Genomic DNA, 12,614 nt, shown 5'->3' with positions numbered 1-12,614 from the left:
CACAGAGCGTCGTGCCTTCCTGATGCTCACTCAGGCCCTAATTTTAAACATTTATTTATTTGTGTGTGTGTGTGTGTGTATGTATGTATGTATGGTGTGGGTGAGGTATGCCATGGGCAAATGTGGCAGTCACTGAACAACTTTCAAGAGTCAACTCTCTCCTTTTGCCATGTGGCTCTCAGGTCATCAGGATTAATCATCTTGCCTGTTTTTGCCCTATTTTTTCATTTACTTCAGACTCTTCAGAGTTCGGAAGGAGAAGCTAACATCCAGGTTACCCTCAGGGAGCTTGTGCTAAACTGCAAAGACACAGGGCAGTTGCTGTGGTTCCTGCTCCTGTGAGACAAAGCCACAGAGGCGGGCAGAAGACCCAAAGGAGGGGCTGGGGATGTGCCTAAGTGCTTGCCACACACGTAGGAGGCCCTGGATCCTTCCATCCCCAGCAAGGTGTGGTATACACCCATAATTCCAGCATTTGGGAGGTAGAGACAGGCAGATCAGATGCTTAAGGTTATCTCTGGCTAAATACAGAGTTTGAGGTCATCCTGGGCTAGAGATCCTGTTTTAAAACAAATAAAAATTAAAAAGGGTCTGGCTAGCTCTGAGTCACCAGTTTGGCGGTCTGGCTTTTCAACCACCTCCTGACCCACTTGGAAACGCACCTTCCTCAGGAAAGCCTCTAATAACACCAACCCTACTTGATCCTTTTGAGTAGCCACCAATATTTTCTAGGTTTTATTGCTTAATTATGTCCTGTGGTATCTTCACGCCATTTCCCTGAAGACTATAAACTCCTTCATGACGAAGACACTCGACCTTTCATATCACTTAGTCTAAGAAGGAAACACGATGAGGGGACTCAGACCCACAGGCGTGGGTCCTGTCCTAGCTCTAACACTTAGCTACTGGACTAACACTGGTTCCAACACCTAGCTTAGTGAACCGCTCAGACTCAGTTCCTACAACTGTCAAAGGCGCTAGAACTACAAGGGGCAAAAGTCACAAAGACCTGCCCCTTTGTTGATAAGTGGTGAGCACACAAGTTTGCCTTTCTTCCCTGAATGGCTGAGGCCTTCCATGAATTACAGAACTATCATCCCTGATTAGCGCTTATTACAAGAGAAGAGGCACTGAATAATTACATAGATGGCTCAGTGGATAAAGGCGCTGCCAAGCCTGACGACAAGGGTTGGATTCCTTCGCTCCCACGAAGTGGAAAGAGAGAACTGACTCGTAAAAATTGCCTGCTCTCAGAGATCCTTTTGCGCGTGGTGGCACGCGAGCCCCACCCCCGCAATAAATGTAAAAGAAGAAAAATTACATCGATTCCAGAATCATATCCCAGGTGGAAGGCCACTCCACCCGCATTCGTGACAACCTGTGAACAGGAGGCTTGGAAAGAGCAAGACAGTGCAGTGCCTAAGAATGGCGACAAGCATAAACGTTTGTTGAATCAAAACAAACGAACACAAGTTGTCGCTCATTCATTTTCTCGAACACCAAGCAAGTCAAAAAAAAAAAAAAAAAGTCAGAAACGCCCCACTCCGCCGCGCCCCCAGCCCAACCGCACCCTGTCCCGGAGCTCCAGGCTGCCTGTAGTCCCTAAAGTCCGCTTGTCTCCAGCCCCGCCTCCGGTTGCCTTGGAAACAGTGACGTTTTAGGGGGCGTGGCCTCTCTCCATCCTCTCCAACGGCTTGAACGGCGCCTTAGCTCAACCTGGGGGGTGGGGAGGGGGAGAAGGATGAGGTTATAGTTGCTGGGTCCTCCCCCGCCCCTTAGGCGGGAGATCACTACGCACGCCAGTCCGCGCCCAGGAGAGCGCGCGCGTCGCGATTGCTCTTGACGATCTCGCCCAGGATCCGAGAGTGCGGACCGGGTCCCCGGGAACCTTTCCTTGGGATCTAGCAGGGTGGAGGTGGGTGGGGAGACTGGAAATTGCCGGCTTGGGTCCCCGAGAACCTCCCCTGGCGATCTAGCGGGAGTCTGGGGACTGTAGGCCTGTCCCCGGAAGCCCACTGCACCCTCCATCCTTGACGCTATGCGGGCAGCTCGGCTGGGCGCAGCTGTGTGCCTTCCGGGGCACCCCAGGCTCGCTGCGCGTCCTGGGCGCGGGCGGGAAGGGGTTAAACAAGGTGCCGGCGTGGGGCGCGGCGGGTGTGGAGGAGGGGAGCGGGGAGAAAGTGAGAGGGGGGGCGGGGGGGACCGGAGCGAAAGAACATCCTGTGCCGCCGCCGGATGCGAAGGGCGGGGGCGCGGGGGAGGCCGGGCGATGCGCTCCGCCCTGCGCTCCTCCTCCCGGGCGCTGCCCGCTCCCGCGCTTCACGCGGCGTCTCCTGGTCCCCACTCCTTCGCGGGTCATGAGCTGGCCAGAGGGGCCCCTCGGCTCGAGTTCCGCGGCCGGGGTAAGCGCGGGGAGTGTGGGATCTGCTGCAAGGCACGGGCGCCCCCCAGTCTTCTCCTCTGAGCACTGATGGGGAGGTGTCCCTTGCGCACCGATAGTATCTGCACCTTCTCTGGCCAGTCCTGCTCGCTGCATTTTCAGAGACAACACTGAAACGCTGATTGTGGAATTTGAGGAACCCCACACTGCGGGGATTAGAACCCCAATCGGTCGGACCACAAAGGGCTTTTCAATGGGTGTAGCGAAGACTCAAAAGCCCCTTAGCTGATAAGGCTCCTAAGAGATGGGCCGCGGAAGTGAAGAAGGCTTACCGAGTAAAGGCGTTTGCCTTCAAGCTTGACGACCTGAGTTCGATTCCCAGATCCCACATGGTGAGAGACCTACTGATTTACGTAAATTGTAAATTGTTCTCTGATGTGCCTTAGTACACGCATGCCCCGCCCCCCCCCCCGATAATTTAAAATTTGTGGGAGACGAACCTGATGACTTTTAACACAAGACAGGAATACCTCTTGAGTTGAACTCCTGGACTATCTAGAGTAGAGTCTGTCTCAAAAAACCAAAAGTAAGCCGGGCGGTGGTGGCGCACGTCTTTAATTCCAGTACTCAGGAGGCAGAGGCAGATGGATCTCTGTGAGCTCGAGGTCAGCCTGGTCTAGAGAGCAAGTTCCAGGACAGCTAGGACTGTTACACAGAGAAACCCTGTCTCAAAAACAAAACAAAAAAAAAGTAAAATAAATAAATAAATAAATAAAAGTGTTGTGGATAACAGATTTGCTCTACACCTTAGCCTCAAATTGCTAAGTACTCAAGGATGACTTTGAACATCTGATCCTCCTCACCCTACCTCCTGAGAGTGTTGGGGTTACAGATGTGCCCCCAGTCTGGTTTATACCAGCCCCCAAGAGAGCCCGGAGCCCAAGGACAGTGGAACTGACCCCTCTCCCGCCCACGCTTGGGTGAAAAAAATGAGGAAGTGGCTTTGGAGTTCCACAGGTGGATGATGGGCCTCAGGGGCAGTGGCCCAACAAAGTGGGCTCAGGGAATGTGCTTGTGGTTTATCACTAGTGCACGCCTCTAAGAGGCCTCATAGGGGACAGTTAGGCTTGCCACCTGCACCTGAACTGTGTGGATCCTCGTCGTGACCGGAGACGACGTGACCGAAGGGGACAGGCTGTAGCTTGGTAGGGCCCTTGCCTGTGTGTGGCAAATCCTGAGTTCAGTACATGCCAGAGGGGTATGGTGTTCCTCCTGTAAATCTAGCCTCTGGGGCAGACACGGGATCCCTCAGTAAGTTTGCTTACAAAACTAGCCTTATCTGAATGCTGTGGATTTGACTGAGAGACCCTGTCTTAATGAGGAAGGTGGGAGAGAGGATGGCGGCCAACCTGGCACGCCCAGGAAGGAGGAACTTCAAATGAAGACTTGCCTCCATCAGACTGGTCAGGGCCCGTGTCTGTGGAGCACTTCCTTGACTGCTGATTGGCTAGAAGGTGCCGGTACTAAACAGGTGGGAGTGGGCTGTGGGAAAAGGTTAGTTGATCATGAGCCAAAGAGCAAGCTAGAAAAAAAACATTCCGTGGTTTGTGCTTCCGTTCCTGCCTTGGTTTCCCTAAATGATGGACTGTGACCTGGAAGTGGAAGCCAAGTCGACTCCTTCCTCTCCAAGCTGGGTTTGTCACAGTGTTTATCACCACAGAAAAGCAAACTAGAAGCAGGATAATTCTAGAAGTCAGCCTTGAGCCTTCACGTGCATACACACACGTCCACACATAGGCCAATACGTGGTCTCATACACGGACACAGGTACACCAAACATGAACACATCAGAAAGAGGTGAGCATGTGTGCATAGGCTGTCAAGTGTGCAGAATCAGCTTGGTTGGGGGTCAGAAAAGGTGGGAAGGCTGGGTGAAAGGGTGGAGCAGGGACCTCGTCTTAGATCAGTCAAAGTGGCCTTTGAGTCTCAGGTGACAGTCCCCATCAGGTGGCCATTTTCCTGTCCTGAGTTGGCAGGAGTGATGGGTGATTCCACAGCAGTAGAGACTGGGCTCCCCTTTCTTGGTTCCTTGTTGCAGGAGTCCCTGGAATCGCCTGCTTGAAGCCAGGCAGATCTGGGGTGCCCCTGGTGGCTAGCGATAAAAGAGACAACCTGCCACCCAGGCAGAACATCCATGCTGGCGCCCAAAGGCTCAAGCCCAGAAGTGGGCCTCTGCTGCCCTCTAGTGGAACAAAAGGTACTGGAACGAGCCACCGCTGGCCACTCCAACTTGGCTCAAAGAAAAAGGAACTGGAGAAACATATGAATGAGATCAAAATACACAGCCCACACATATGAAGATGTCATAGTGCAACCCCTCAATTTAAACAAATATGTATGCTAATTAAAAATAAAACAGGAGCTGGAAAGATGGTTCAGTGGGTAGAGCACTTACCATACAAACACAAGGGCCTGAGTTTGCTCCCCAGTACTCACATAAAACATCCAGGCACGTTAGTGTGTGCCTGTAATATCAGCACTGGAGAGGTGGGAATGAGAGACTCCCCGGGGCTTATTGAACACCTAGTTTAGTCAAGTCAATGAGCCCCAGGTTCAGGGAGAGGTCCATCTGAGAAAAATATGACAGTAGCTAAGTATGCATGCTGTTCTTGCAGAGGACCCAACTTCAGTTCTCGGCACCCACATCTGACAGCTCAAAACCACCTGTAACTCCAGCTGCAAGAAGATCTGGTGCCTCTTGCCTTTGAAGGCACCTGATTGATGGTCACAAACCCACACACAGATGTAAGCACGTGATTGAAAACCAGTAACGGGGGCTGGAGAGATGGCTCAGTGGTTAAGACCATTGCAAAGGGCCTAGGTTCAGCCCCCAGCACCTACATGCTGGCTCACAATGCTAATTCCAGTGCCAGGCGACCTGATCTCCATGGGTGCACATGCATACATAAAAGCAAAACTTCCAGATACATAAAATGCAATCAATAAAATATGGTGGAGAGAAGCTAAAGAATTATGCCCGATATTAATCTCTGTCCAGCATACATGCGCTCAAACACACAGGCATTTAAAACTGCACACGCACTGACATTCAGAAACATGTTCACAAATGTACACACACCTCCCACACACTCCTACAACCAAACAGGCTGGGCATGGTGGTGCACACCTGTAACCAAGCACTTGGGTGGTAGAGGCAGGAGGATCAATCAAGGTCATCCTCAACAAAATAGTAAGAAGGAAGCCAGCCTGAGCTAGGTGATACTGCATCTCAAAAACCTAAAAGTGAGGAGGTGGAGAGGCACCTCAGGGGTTAAGAGCACTTGCTGCTCTTCCAGAGGACCCGAGTTTAGTTACCGGCACTCACAACTGGCCGCTCACAACTGTAACTCCAGCTCCGGTAGAGCCAGGGCTTTCTTCTGAACTCCTTGGGTACCATGTGCATGTGTGTACAGCACACATACACATACATAAAACACTGAAGCCGGGTGTGGAGTCTCACACCTCTAACTCCAGCAAGGAGAGGCAGAGGCAGGTGTTCCAGGTCAGCCAGGGTTACACAATGAGACCCTGTCTATAAATAAATGATGGAAGATATAGAAACAGGCAGTGATGAGCCCATGGCCTTGCCATGCCGAGAAGTGCAGTCTCTGAGCCCCACTCAAGCCCTCCCCCGCTTCTACCTCCGGAGTCCCTGGCTTCATCTCTGCAGCCTCCCAAAGCCGAGTCCTCTCTCCTTGGAGGCCCTCTGGCCTCTTACTTCCCTGAAGGCCACCCTTAACCCCATCAACTCCTGGGTTTTCTTTGTTGCCTAGGCTCCAATTCTAGTACCCTGGTTCTCGGCCCTGCCAGGGTTCTGGTTCCGGAATGTTCTCTGCAGGTACCCTGGGCCTAGCTCCCATCTAGACCACAGGGCAGCACTGGAGTCATGGGCAAGACCATTCCCCGGTGCCTGCAGCAACTGGACCTCCGCAAAAGCGTGGTGGGCCTAGCTACAGGCGCCGGGGCCGTTTACCTGCTCTACAAGGCCATCCGGGCTGGCATAAAATGTCAGCCGCCCCTCTGCTCCAACTCACCCATCTGCATCGCCCGTGAGTGTCCGGTCCCTGGGGAGAGGGCTCTGCCCCAGGAGGCACCTGCTCCTAAGGCCTCCCCTGGGGGAAAGCCCAAAGGTGACTCCTTCAAGCTGTTCTCTCACTTCCTTCTTTCTCTCCTCAGCTTGCCTCAGTTTCCCTCTTCTTCCCCAGCACCTGAGGCAAGGCCCTGCTATAAAAGATAGTTTTTTTTGGGGGGGGGTCCCTGGATAGCAGAACTCATGGAGCTGGGCACCCATTCTGGCTCTCTCCACTCCATGTATTAGAAATGGGATCAAGAGCTTTGTCTGTCCTGCTGTCCCCCAGGAACTGGAGCTGGCGAGGGAAAGAAAAGAGGGACTTTCTGCTTCCCACTAGGTCATAGGGTACATTTTTATTTTATGTATTAGGGCAATTTACTTGCGTGAATGTCTGTATACCACCTGTGTGCAATGCTTAGGGACTCCAGAAGAGAGTATCAGATTGATGGTTGTGAGCCACCATGTGGGTGTTAGGAACTGAACCCTGGTCCTCTGGAAGAGCAGCCAGTGTCCTTAACCCCTGAGCCATCTCTCCATAGGGTACTTTTGTGCCATCAGGGAAAAAGGGTGACTTCTTGGAGATGGTTGTCATCTGCCGGGTACCGGGTATCCGGCGAGCCTGTCACGGCTACACACGGGGAAGGTTGTGGTTGTGAGCCAATGAGCAAGCGACAGGACAGAGGGCACAGGAGTCGTGGTCCTCTCCCAGAGCCTAGTCGGTGCCGCTAGTGCCTGAAGGGCTGGGCACAGCGAAAGCCTTCATTTTAGAGCAGCCTTTGCCCTCAGCTCCTTCCTCCCCCTCCCCTACTTCCGAGCCCATCTCCTGAGCTGTGGGCCTGGTGCTGTCTAGGCCTGGCCGTTGAGAGAGAGCGCCACGGGCGGGACTCGGGAGAGATCCGAAGACTCCTTAACTCGTTGGAGTGCAAACAGGACGAGTATGCTAAAAGCATGATCCTACACAGCATCACCCGCTGCGTGTACCTGCTGGAGGCTGAGGTGAGGAGAGGAGGCGGCGGCGTTCCAGTCAGTCTGGCCCCGCCTTCCGCCTTCCCAGTCAGTCGCCCCCCCCCACCGGCTCACAGCCCAGCCCTAACCCCCCCCCCCCCCAGGCAGCATCCTCTGGCTGGTGGCGGCAGCGGGAGGTCTCAGAGACTTGGGAGACAGTGGACCCCCCCCCCCCCCGCCCGCTTCTCCTGTCTCTCCCTCCTCTCCTCACACGCTCTAGGCCTCGGCTTGTACGACCGATGACATCAGCCTGGTGGGGGAGATGCTGGATGACAAGGACAACAGCGTCAAAATCCAAGCTCTGAACGCTCTTAAAGCTTTCTCTGGAATCAGGAAGTTCAGGCTCAAAATCCAGGTGAGCCTGCCAGGCCCCAGGACGGCTGTCCCCAGGGTCTGGGTCCTTTGATTTCCATAGGGTCAATGGTCGGGTCCTGTAAGTTTGTTTGAATATGAGTTTCTAACCCAGAAACAAACTAGGAGGTGGTGGTCCACCTCCTCATAGGGAGGCACACTCATCTCCACACATCTGAATGACACTGGATACCCCCCACCCCCCCAAAGAGCAGAAAGCCCCTCCTATTCTTAGACACCAGGGCATAACACACAGGTGAGGCCAGAAGGAGAAATAGGCCAAGGTTAGGAGAAAAGATGGGGGTTTGTTTTCCACAGGCCAAACCCTATTGCTCAGTCTCTTGGGCACTCCCCTGTGTGGGAATGGCAACCCAGTGGCCACCAGCTCTGCCACCTCCCTCTGTGGAGCTTGGAGTGGGGCTGAAGATTCCTGTCCCCTAATCCTGGTTTAGTCTTTTTTGTGACCTAAGGGCTCACCATGGGGATATTTAAAAAGCAAACAGCAGCCGGGGACCCAGTTACCTCAGCTGGGGGAGTCCTGGCCTCACAAGAAGAGGCTTGGACTTTGATCCCCAGGACCCCAGAAGCCAGCAGAGGTGGAGGCAGGAGAATCAGGAGGTGAAGGCCAGGGTCTAGGGTCTGATAACTCAGAAAAAAACAAAACAACTGGGCTGGAGAGATGGCTCAGAGGTTAAGAGCATTGCCTGCTCTTCCAAAGGTCTTGAGTTCAATTCCCAGCAACCACATGGTGGCTCATAACCATCTGTAATGGGGTCTGGTGCCCTCTTCTGGCCTACAGGCATACACACAGACAGAATATTGTATACATAATAAATAAATAAATAAATAAATATTTAAAAAAAAACAAAAAACAAAACAACAACAACAAAAAAGTAAATTCTAAAATGTAAGGTTTTTGACCCCAAGTTGCTTTCAGGCAAAATGCCTCTTCCTCACCAGTTAAAAATGGCTAAGGACTGGAAAGGTAAACATGCTGACCTGAGTTCGAGTCCTAGAAACCAGTGGATGGAGAGAACTGACCCCCAAAAGCCGTCCTCTGACCCCCACATGCAAGCCAGGGCACACATGTACTCGAAGTCTTACACATACACACACACACAAACACACACACACACTAATCATATATTCTTTAAGAAGTAAAAAGTTAAATATTTAATTCACACTCACATATTGGCTGTTTTTAAGACAGGGTTTCTCTGTGTAGCTCTGGCTATCCTGGAACTCACTCTGTAGACCAGGCTGGTCTTGAACTCACAGAGATCTGTCTGCCTCTGCCTCTGATTGCTGGAATTAAAGGTGTGTGCCACCACAGCCCTGCTGGAAACATATTTTGTGTGTGATGCAGAAAGAATAACAATTCAAACAAAACCCAGGGCAAGATGGCTCAGTAGCTAAGGGTGTTTGCTTCTAAGCCTGACCACCTAAATTTAATCCCCAGGCCCCACACGGTGAAGGAGAGAACCAGCTCCCACAAGCTGTCCTCTGACCTCCACACATGTGCTCACGCACGCAGACCCTTCCCCAAATATGGCCTGCCCCAAGAGCAAGAGCATGGCCCTTTTGATGCTGTAGGTGCGTCTGTGCTGTTTGAACGGCAAGGCAGGCAGGTGGATAGAGCCGTTTGCTGTGTCTGGGGCTCTGTATGCAGAGGGATAATAGTGTATTAGTTACTGTGGTTTCACAGCGGCGATACCCCACAACGTAAAGGGGCAAGGTGTACTTTGACTCACAGTTTCAGGGGGCTCCATCCACTGTCGGGGGAATAGCTCGTGGTGGCGGAGTGTGTGACATGGTGGTGTTCAGCACAGACGATGGGAGGTGAGGGAGAGAGAGGATGGAGGGATGGATCTAGCCCTTAAACCCCACCCACAGCGACCCACTTCAGCCAATGAGGTCCCACCCCCAAAAGGTTCCAAACCTCTGCCTGTAGAGAATACTTTATATTCATTTTTTTAAAAGTTCTGTGCATGTGTGTGTATCTGTGTGTGGGTATGTACACATGAGTGCAGTGAGCTTGGAGGCCAGAAGAGGGTGACATAGTCCCCTGAAGCTAGACTTCCTGGCAGCTGTGAGCCACCTCACAGATGCTGAGAACTGAATTTGAGTCCTCTGTGAGAACAGCAAGGGCTCTGAACCTCTGAGCCACCTCTTCAGCCCCTATATTTCATATTCTAACTATAGAATTCCTCCTCTGCCCCCAAGATTCAGTCATCTCTAATGCATAATTAATTCATTTAATCCATCTCTTAAAGTCTCCCAAGTCTGAACAATTCCAATAGTGTTTGTAGGTACACTCTGCTCTGAGACTCGGCATAGACTCTTAACTGTGAATGCCTGTAAAATCAAAAAGATGCTTCCAACATATAACCCCAGAGTGAACATTCCCATTCCAAAAGGGAGGAAGGGGATGGGGGCAGAGGGGGATGGGGAGATAGTGGAATGGTGGTGGATAAAGGGGGGATAGGAGCAAAGCCCATCAGGGTGGGCATTACATCCTGCAGCTCCATGTTTGGATGCTGAAGCTGTGGTGACACGGAGTACCATAGGTGCTTACCCCACCCCTAAGGTCTTGCATTTGCTGCTCTCTCTTGGGCTGGATCCACCTTCATCTATACCCATGGCTTTCCTCCTCAGCAGACATCCCTGCTTGTCTTCTTGGGCTTTGGGCTTCTCTGTTCTCTGGAATCTTGGTGGAAGCATCTGTGACATCTTTGTACTCTGCGTGCTTGCAAAGCCTGTCCACAGTTATGACGCCAAGTCCTGCTGCCAGCTTGGGCAGCGGCTAAGGCCACCTTATACCGCAGTCACAACAGCCTTTTCTAGGTGGCCCTTTGCGAACAGAGCACTCTGGTGGCATTCTCTTGGAAAGGAAGGTCTTACTAGTGAATCTCCAGTTTCATACCCTGGAGTGGGGTCTCACCTCAAATGTCCAGAAATTAGCATTTCCTATCGTCTCATGCGAAGTGTTCGCCTTTTCTTTAATGCTGTCAATCTCTTTAACAAGCACGGTCATCTTCTCTGCAATTTTAAACGTGCTCCTCTTATGTATGCACAAATTGCATGCATTCAAATCCTTCTGCTCTGTTCTTTGCTCCCGGTTTTCACCGTGAGACCAAGGAAGCAGGTTTGGGGTATGGAGAGAGTGGGGTTGACGGGTGGGGTGGGTTGGTGACCTTACCAAGGGGGTGCAGCGGAGAAGAGAGTGTTGAGTAGAAGGCTTGGGAGGGAGACTAGCAAGGAGTAAAATCCACATGAGGTGGGCCTGGCTGACCAAGGCATGCGTTGCTTCCCGTTCAAGGTGGGGAGCATTGTCTACTGGGTCCCGGGTGGGTCAGTGAAGGGTGACATGGAGCATGGTGTGTCAGGGAGGTCACCATATGAAAGCAGACCCTTCTCTCCACCCCAGGAACATTCCATCAAGGTGCTGGAGCTGATCTCGACCATCTGGGACACAGAGCTGCATGTAGCTGGCCTTCGCCTCCTCAACAACCTCCCGCTCCCTGACTACGTGCACCCGCAGCTGCGGCGGGTGATGCCCGCCCTGATGGAGATTATGCAGTCGGACTATGTCCTGGCACAGGTGCCTGCCCATCAGGGCCACAGAGCAGCACCCAGAGGGAAGAGCAAAGGTTCCAGCCACCCCTGCTGAGGCCCAGACCCACCAGCCCTCTCCTGCTCTTCCTTATTCAGGTACAAGCTGTCCGCCTGCTGAGTTACCTGGCGCAGAAGAATGACCTTCTCTATGACATTCTCAACTGTCAGGTGAAAAAAAGATGGAGGGGGCTGATGGGATGCTGAAGGGGTGTTGGGAGGATTGTGTTCACTGGGTAGATTTTTTTTTAATTATTTTTTAATGTGCATGGGTGTTTGCATGTGTGTCTGTGCATCACCTGTGTGCGGTGCCTGTGGAGGCCAACAGAGGGCGTCAGCACTCCTGGAACTGGAGCTACAGAGAATTGTGAGCCACCCATGTGGGTGCTGAGCATCCAATACCGGTCCTCTGCAAGGGAAGTCAGAGCTCTTAATGGCCAAGCCCCTCTCTCTAGCCTCATACACTGAGTCTTAAAAATTAATCTCAGGAAACCACTTGAGTGCAGATTTTAGAACAGGCCAGAGTTCACGGTTCTCTTCCGCCCCCAACACAGGTGCATTCCAACTTCCTGAACCTCTTCCAGTCCTCACAGCCGGGGAGTCTGCTGTTCGAGGTGCTGGTGTTTGCTGAGCGGCTGAGTGAGGGCCGGAACTCAACCCACTACCGAGCAGTGAAGTGGCATTACAACGAGCAGTCCCTGCACGAAGCCCTCTTTGGGGATGAGTCCAGACTGGCCGACCGACTGCTCTCCCTGGTCATCCACCCCGAGGAGGAAGTCCAGATCCAGGCCTGCAAAGTCATAGTCAGCTTGCAGTGTCCCCAGGACTTGGGGTCCCGACCCTCAGCCTGCCGTCCCAGCCATTCCTACTTTAAAAACGGGGAGTAACATTAAGGAGAACCAATAAATGCATATGGGAGGGAAGCGTGAGGCTTCTGGAAGCAAGCGTCTGTCTGTTGCCTCCCAGGGCCTGGGTGGAGGCGCTGTTCTTCAGGACCTCCGCCTAGGCCATGGCACAGCATGGGCGAGTCTCCCAAAGGCACCCCACTTTTGTGTTTGGGAGACTGAAACCCTCCTTCTGTTGCTGCTCTTCAAATCTGTTTTTATTTTTCTGTTTTTTGTGTGGGGTGTGTGT

General features: G+C 52.4%; 1 protein-coding gene across 3 annotated transcripts; it reads left to right on the top strand.

Moving 5' to 3' along the window:
• Positions 1-2,245: 2,245 nt before the first annotated feature.
• On the top strand, positions 2,246-12,409 carry Armc12 (armadillo repeat containing 12). 3 transcript variants are annotated; one of them, XM_087898377.1, is made up of 6 exons: positions 2,246-2,402; positions 7,363-7,508; positions 7,738-7,872; positions 11,296-11,469; positions 11,580-11,651; positions 12,035-12,409. In XM_087898377.1, the coding sequence occupies exons 1-6, from the start codon at positions 2,270-2,272 to the stop codon at positions 12,365-12,367; spliced, it is 993 nt and encodes a 330-aa protein (XP_087754503.1). In that variant the 5' UTR covers positions 2,246-2,269; the 3' UTR covers positions 12,368-12,409. The 3 variants fall into 3 exon arrangements, with proteins under 3 accessions (XP_087754503.1, XP_087754501.1, XP_087754502.1); XM_087898375.1 differs by having other exon boundaries at positions 2,318-6,570; XM_087898376.1 differs by having other exon boundaries at positions 2,320-6,489.
• The last annotated feature ends 205 nt before the right edge of the window (positions 12,410-12,614 follow it).

Source organism: Myodes glareolus, chromosome 18, assembly GCF_982192425.1.
Source record: "Myodes glareolus chromosome 18, mMyoGla1.1, whole genome shotgun sequence".
Taxonomy (NCBI): Eukaryota; Metazoa; Chordata; class Mammalia; order Rodentia; family Cricetidae; genus Myodes; species Myodes glareolus.
Note: the sequence above shows the minus strand (reverse complement) of the source record. Positions and strands in the feature narration are given on the sequence as shown.

Coding starts and splice junctions, on each gene's coding strand:
- Armc12 (XM_087898375.1), top strand. CDS start 6,327: ATGGGCAAGACCATTCCCCGGTGCCTGCAGCAACTGGACCTCCGCAAA. Junction 7,509..7,737: donor TGTACCTGCTGGAGGCTGAG/GTGAGGAGAGGA, acceptor CACACGCTCTAG/GCCTCGGCTTGTACGACCGA. Junction 7,873..11,295: donor AGTTCAGGCTCAAAATCCAG/GTGAGCCTGCCA, acceptor TCTCCACCCCAG/GAACATTCCATCAAGGTGCT.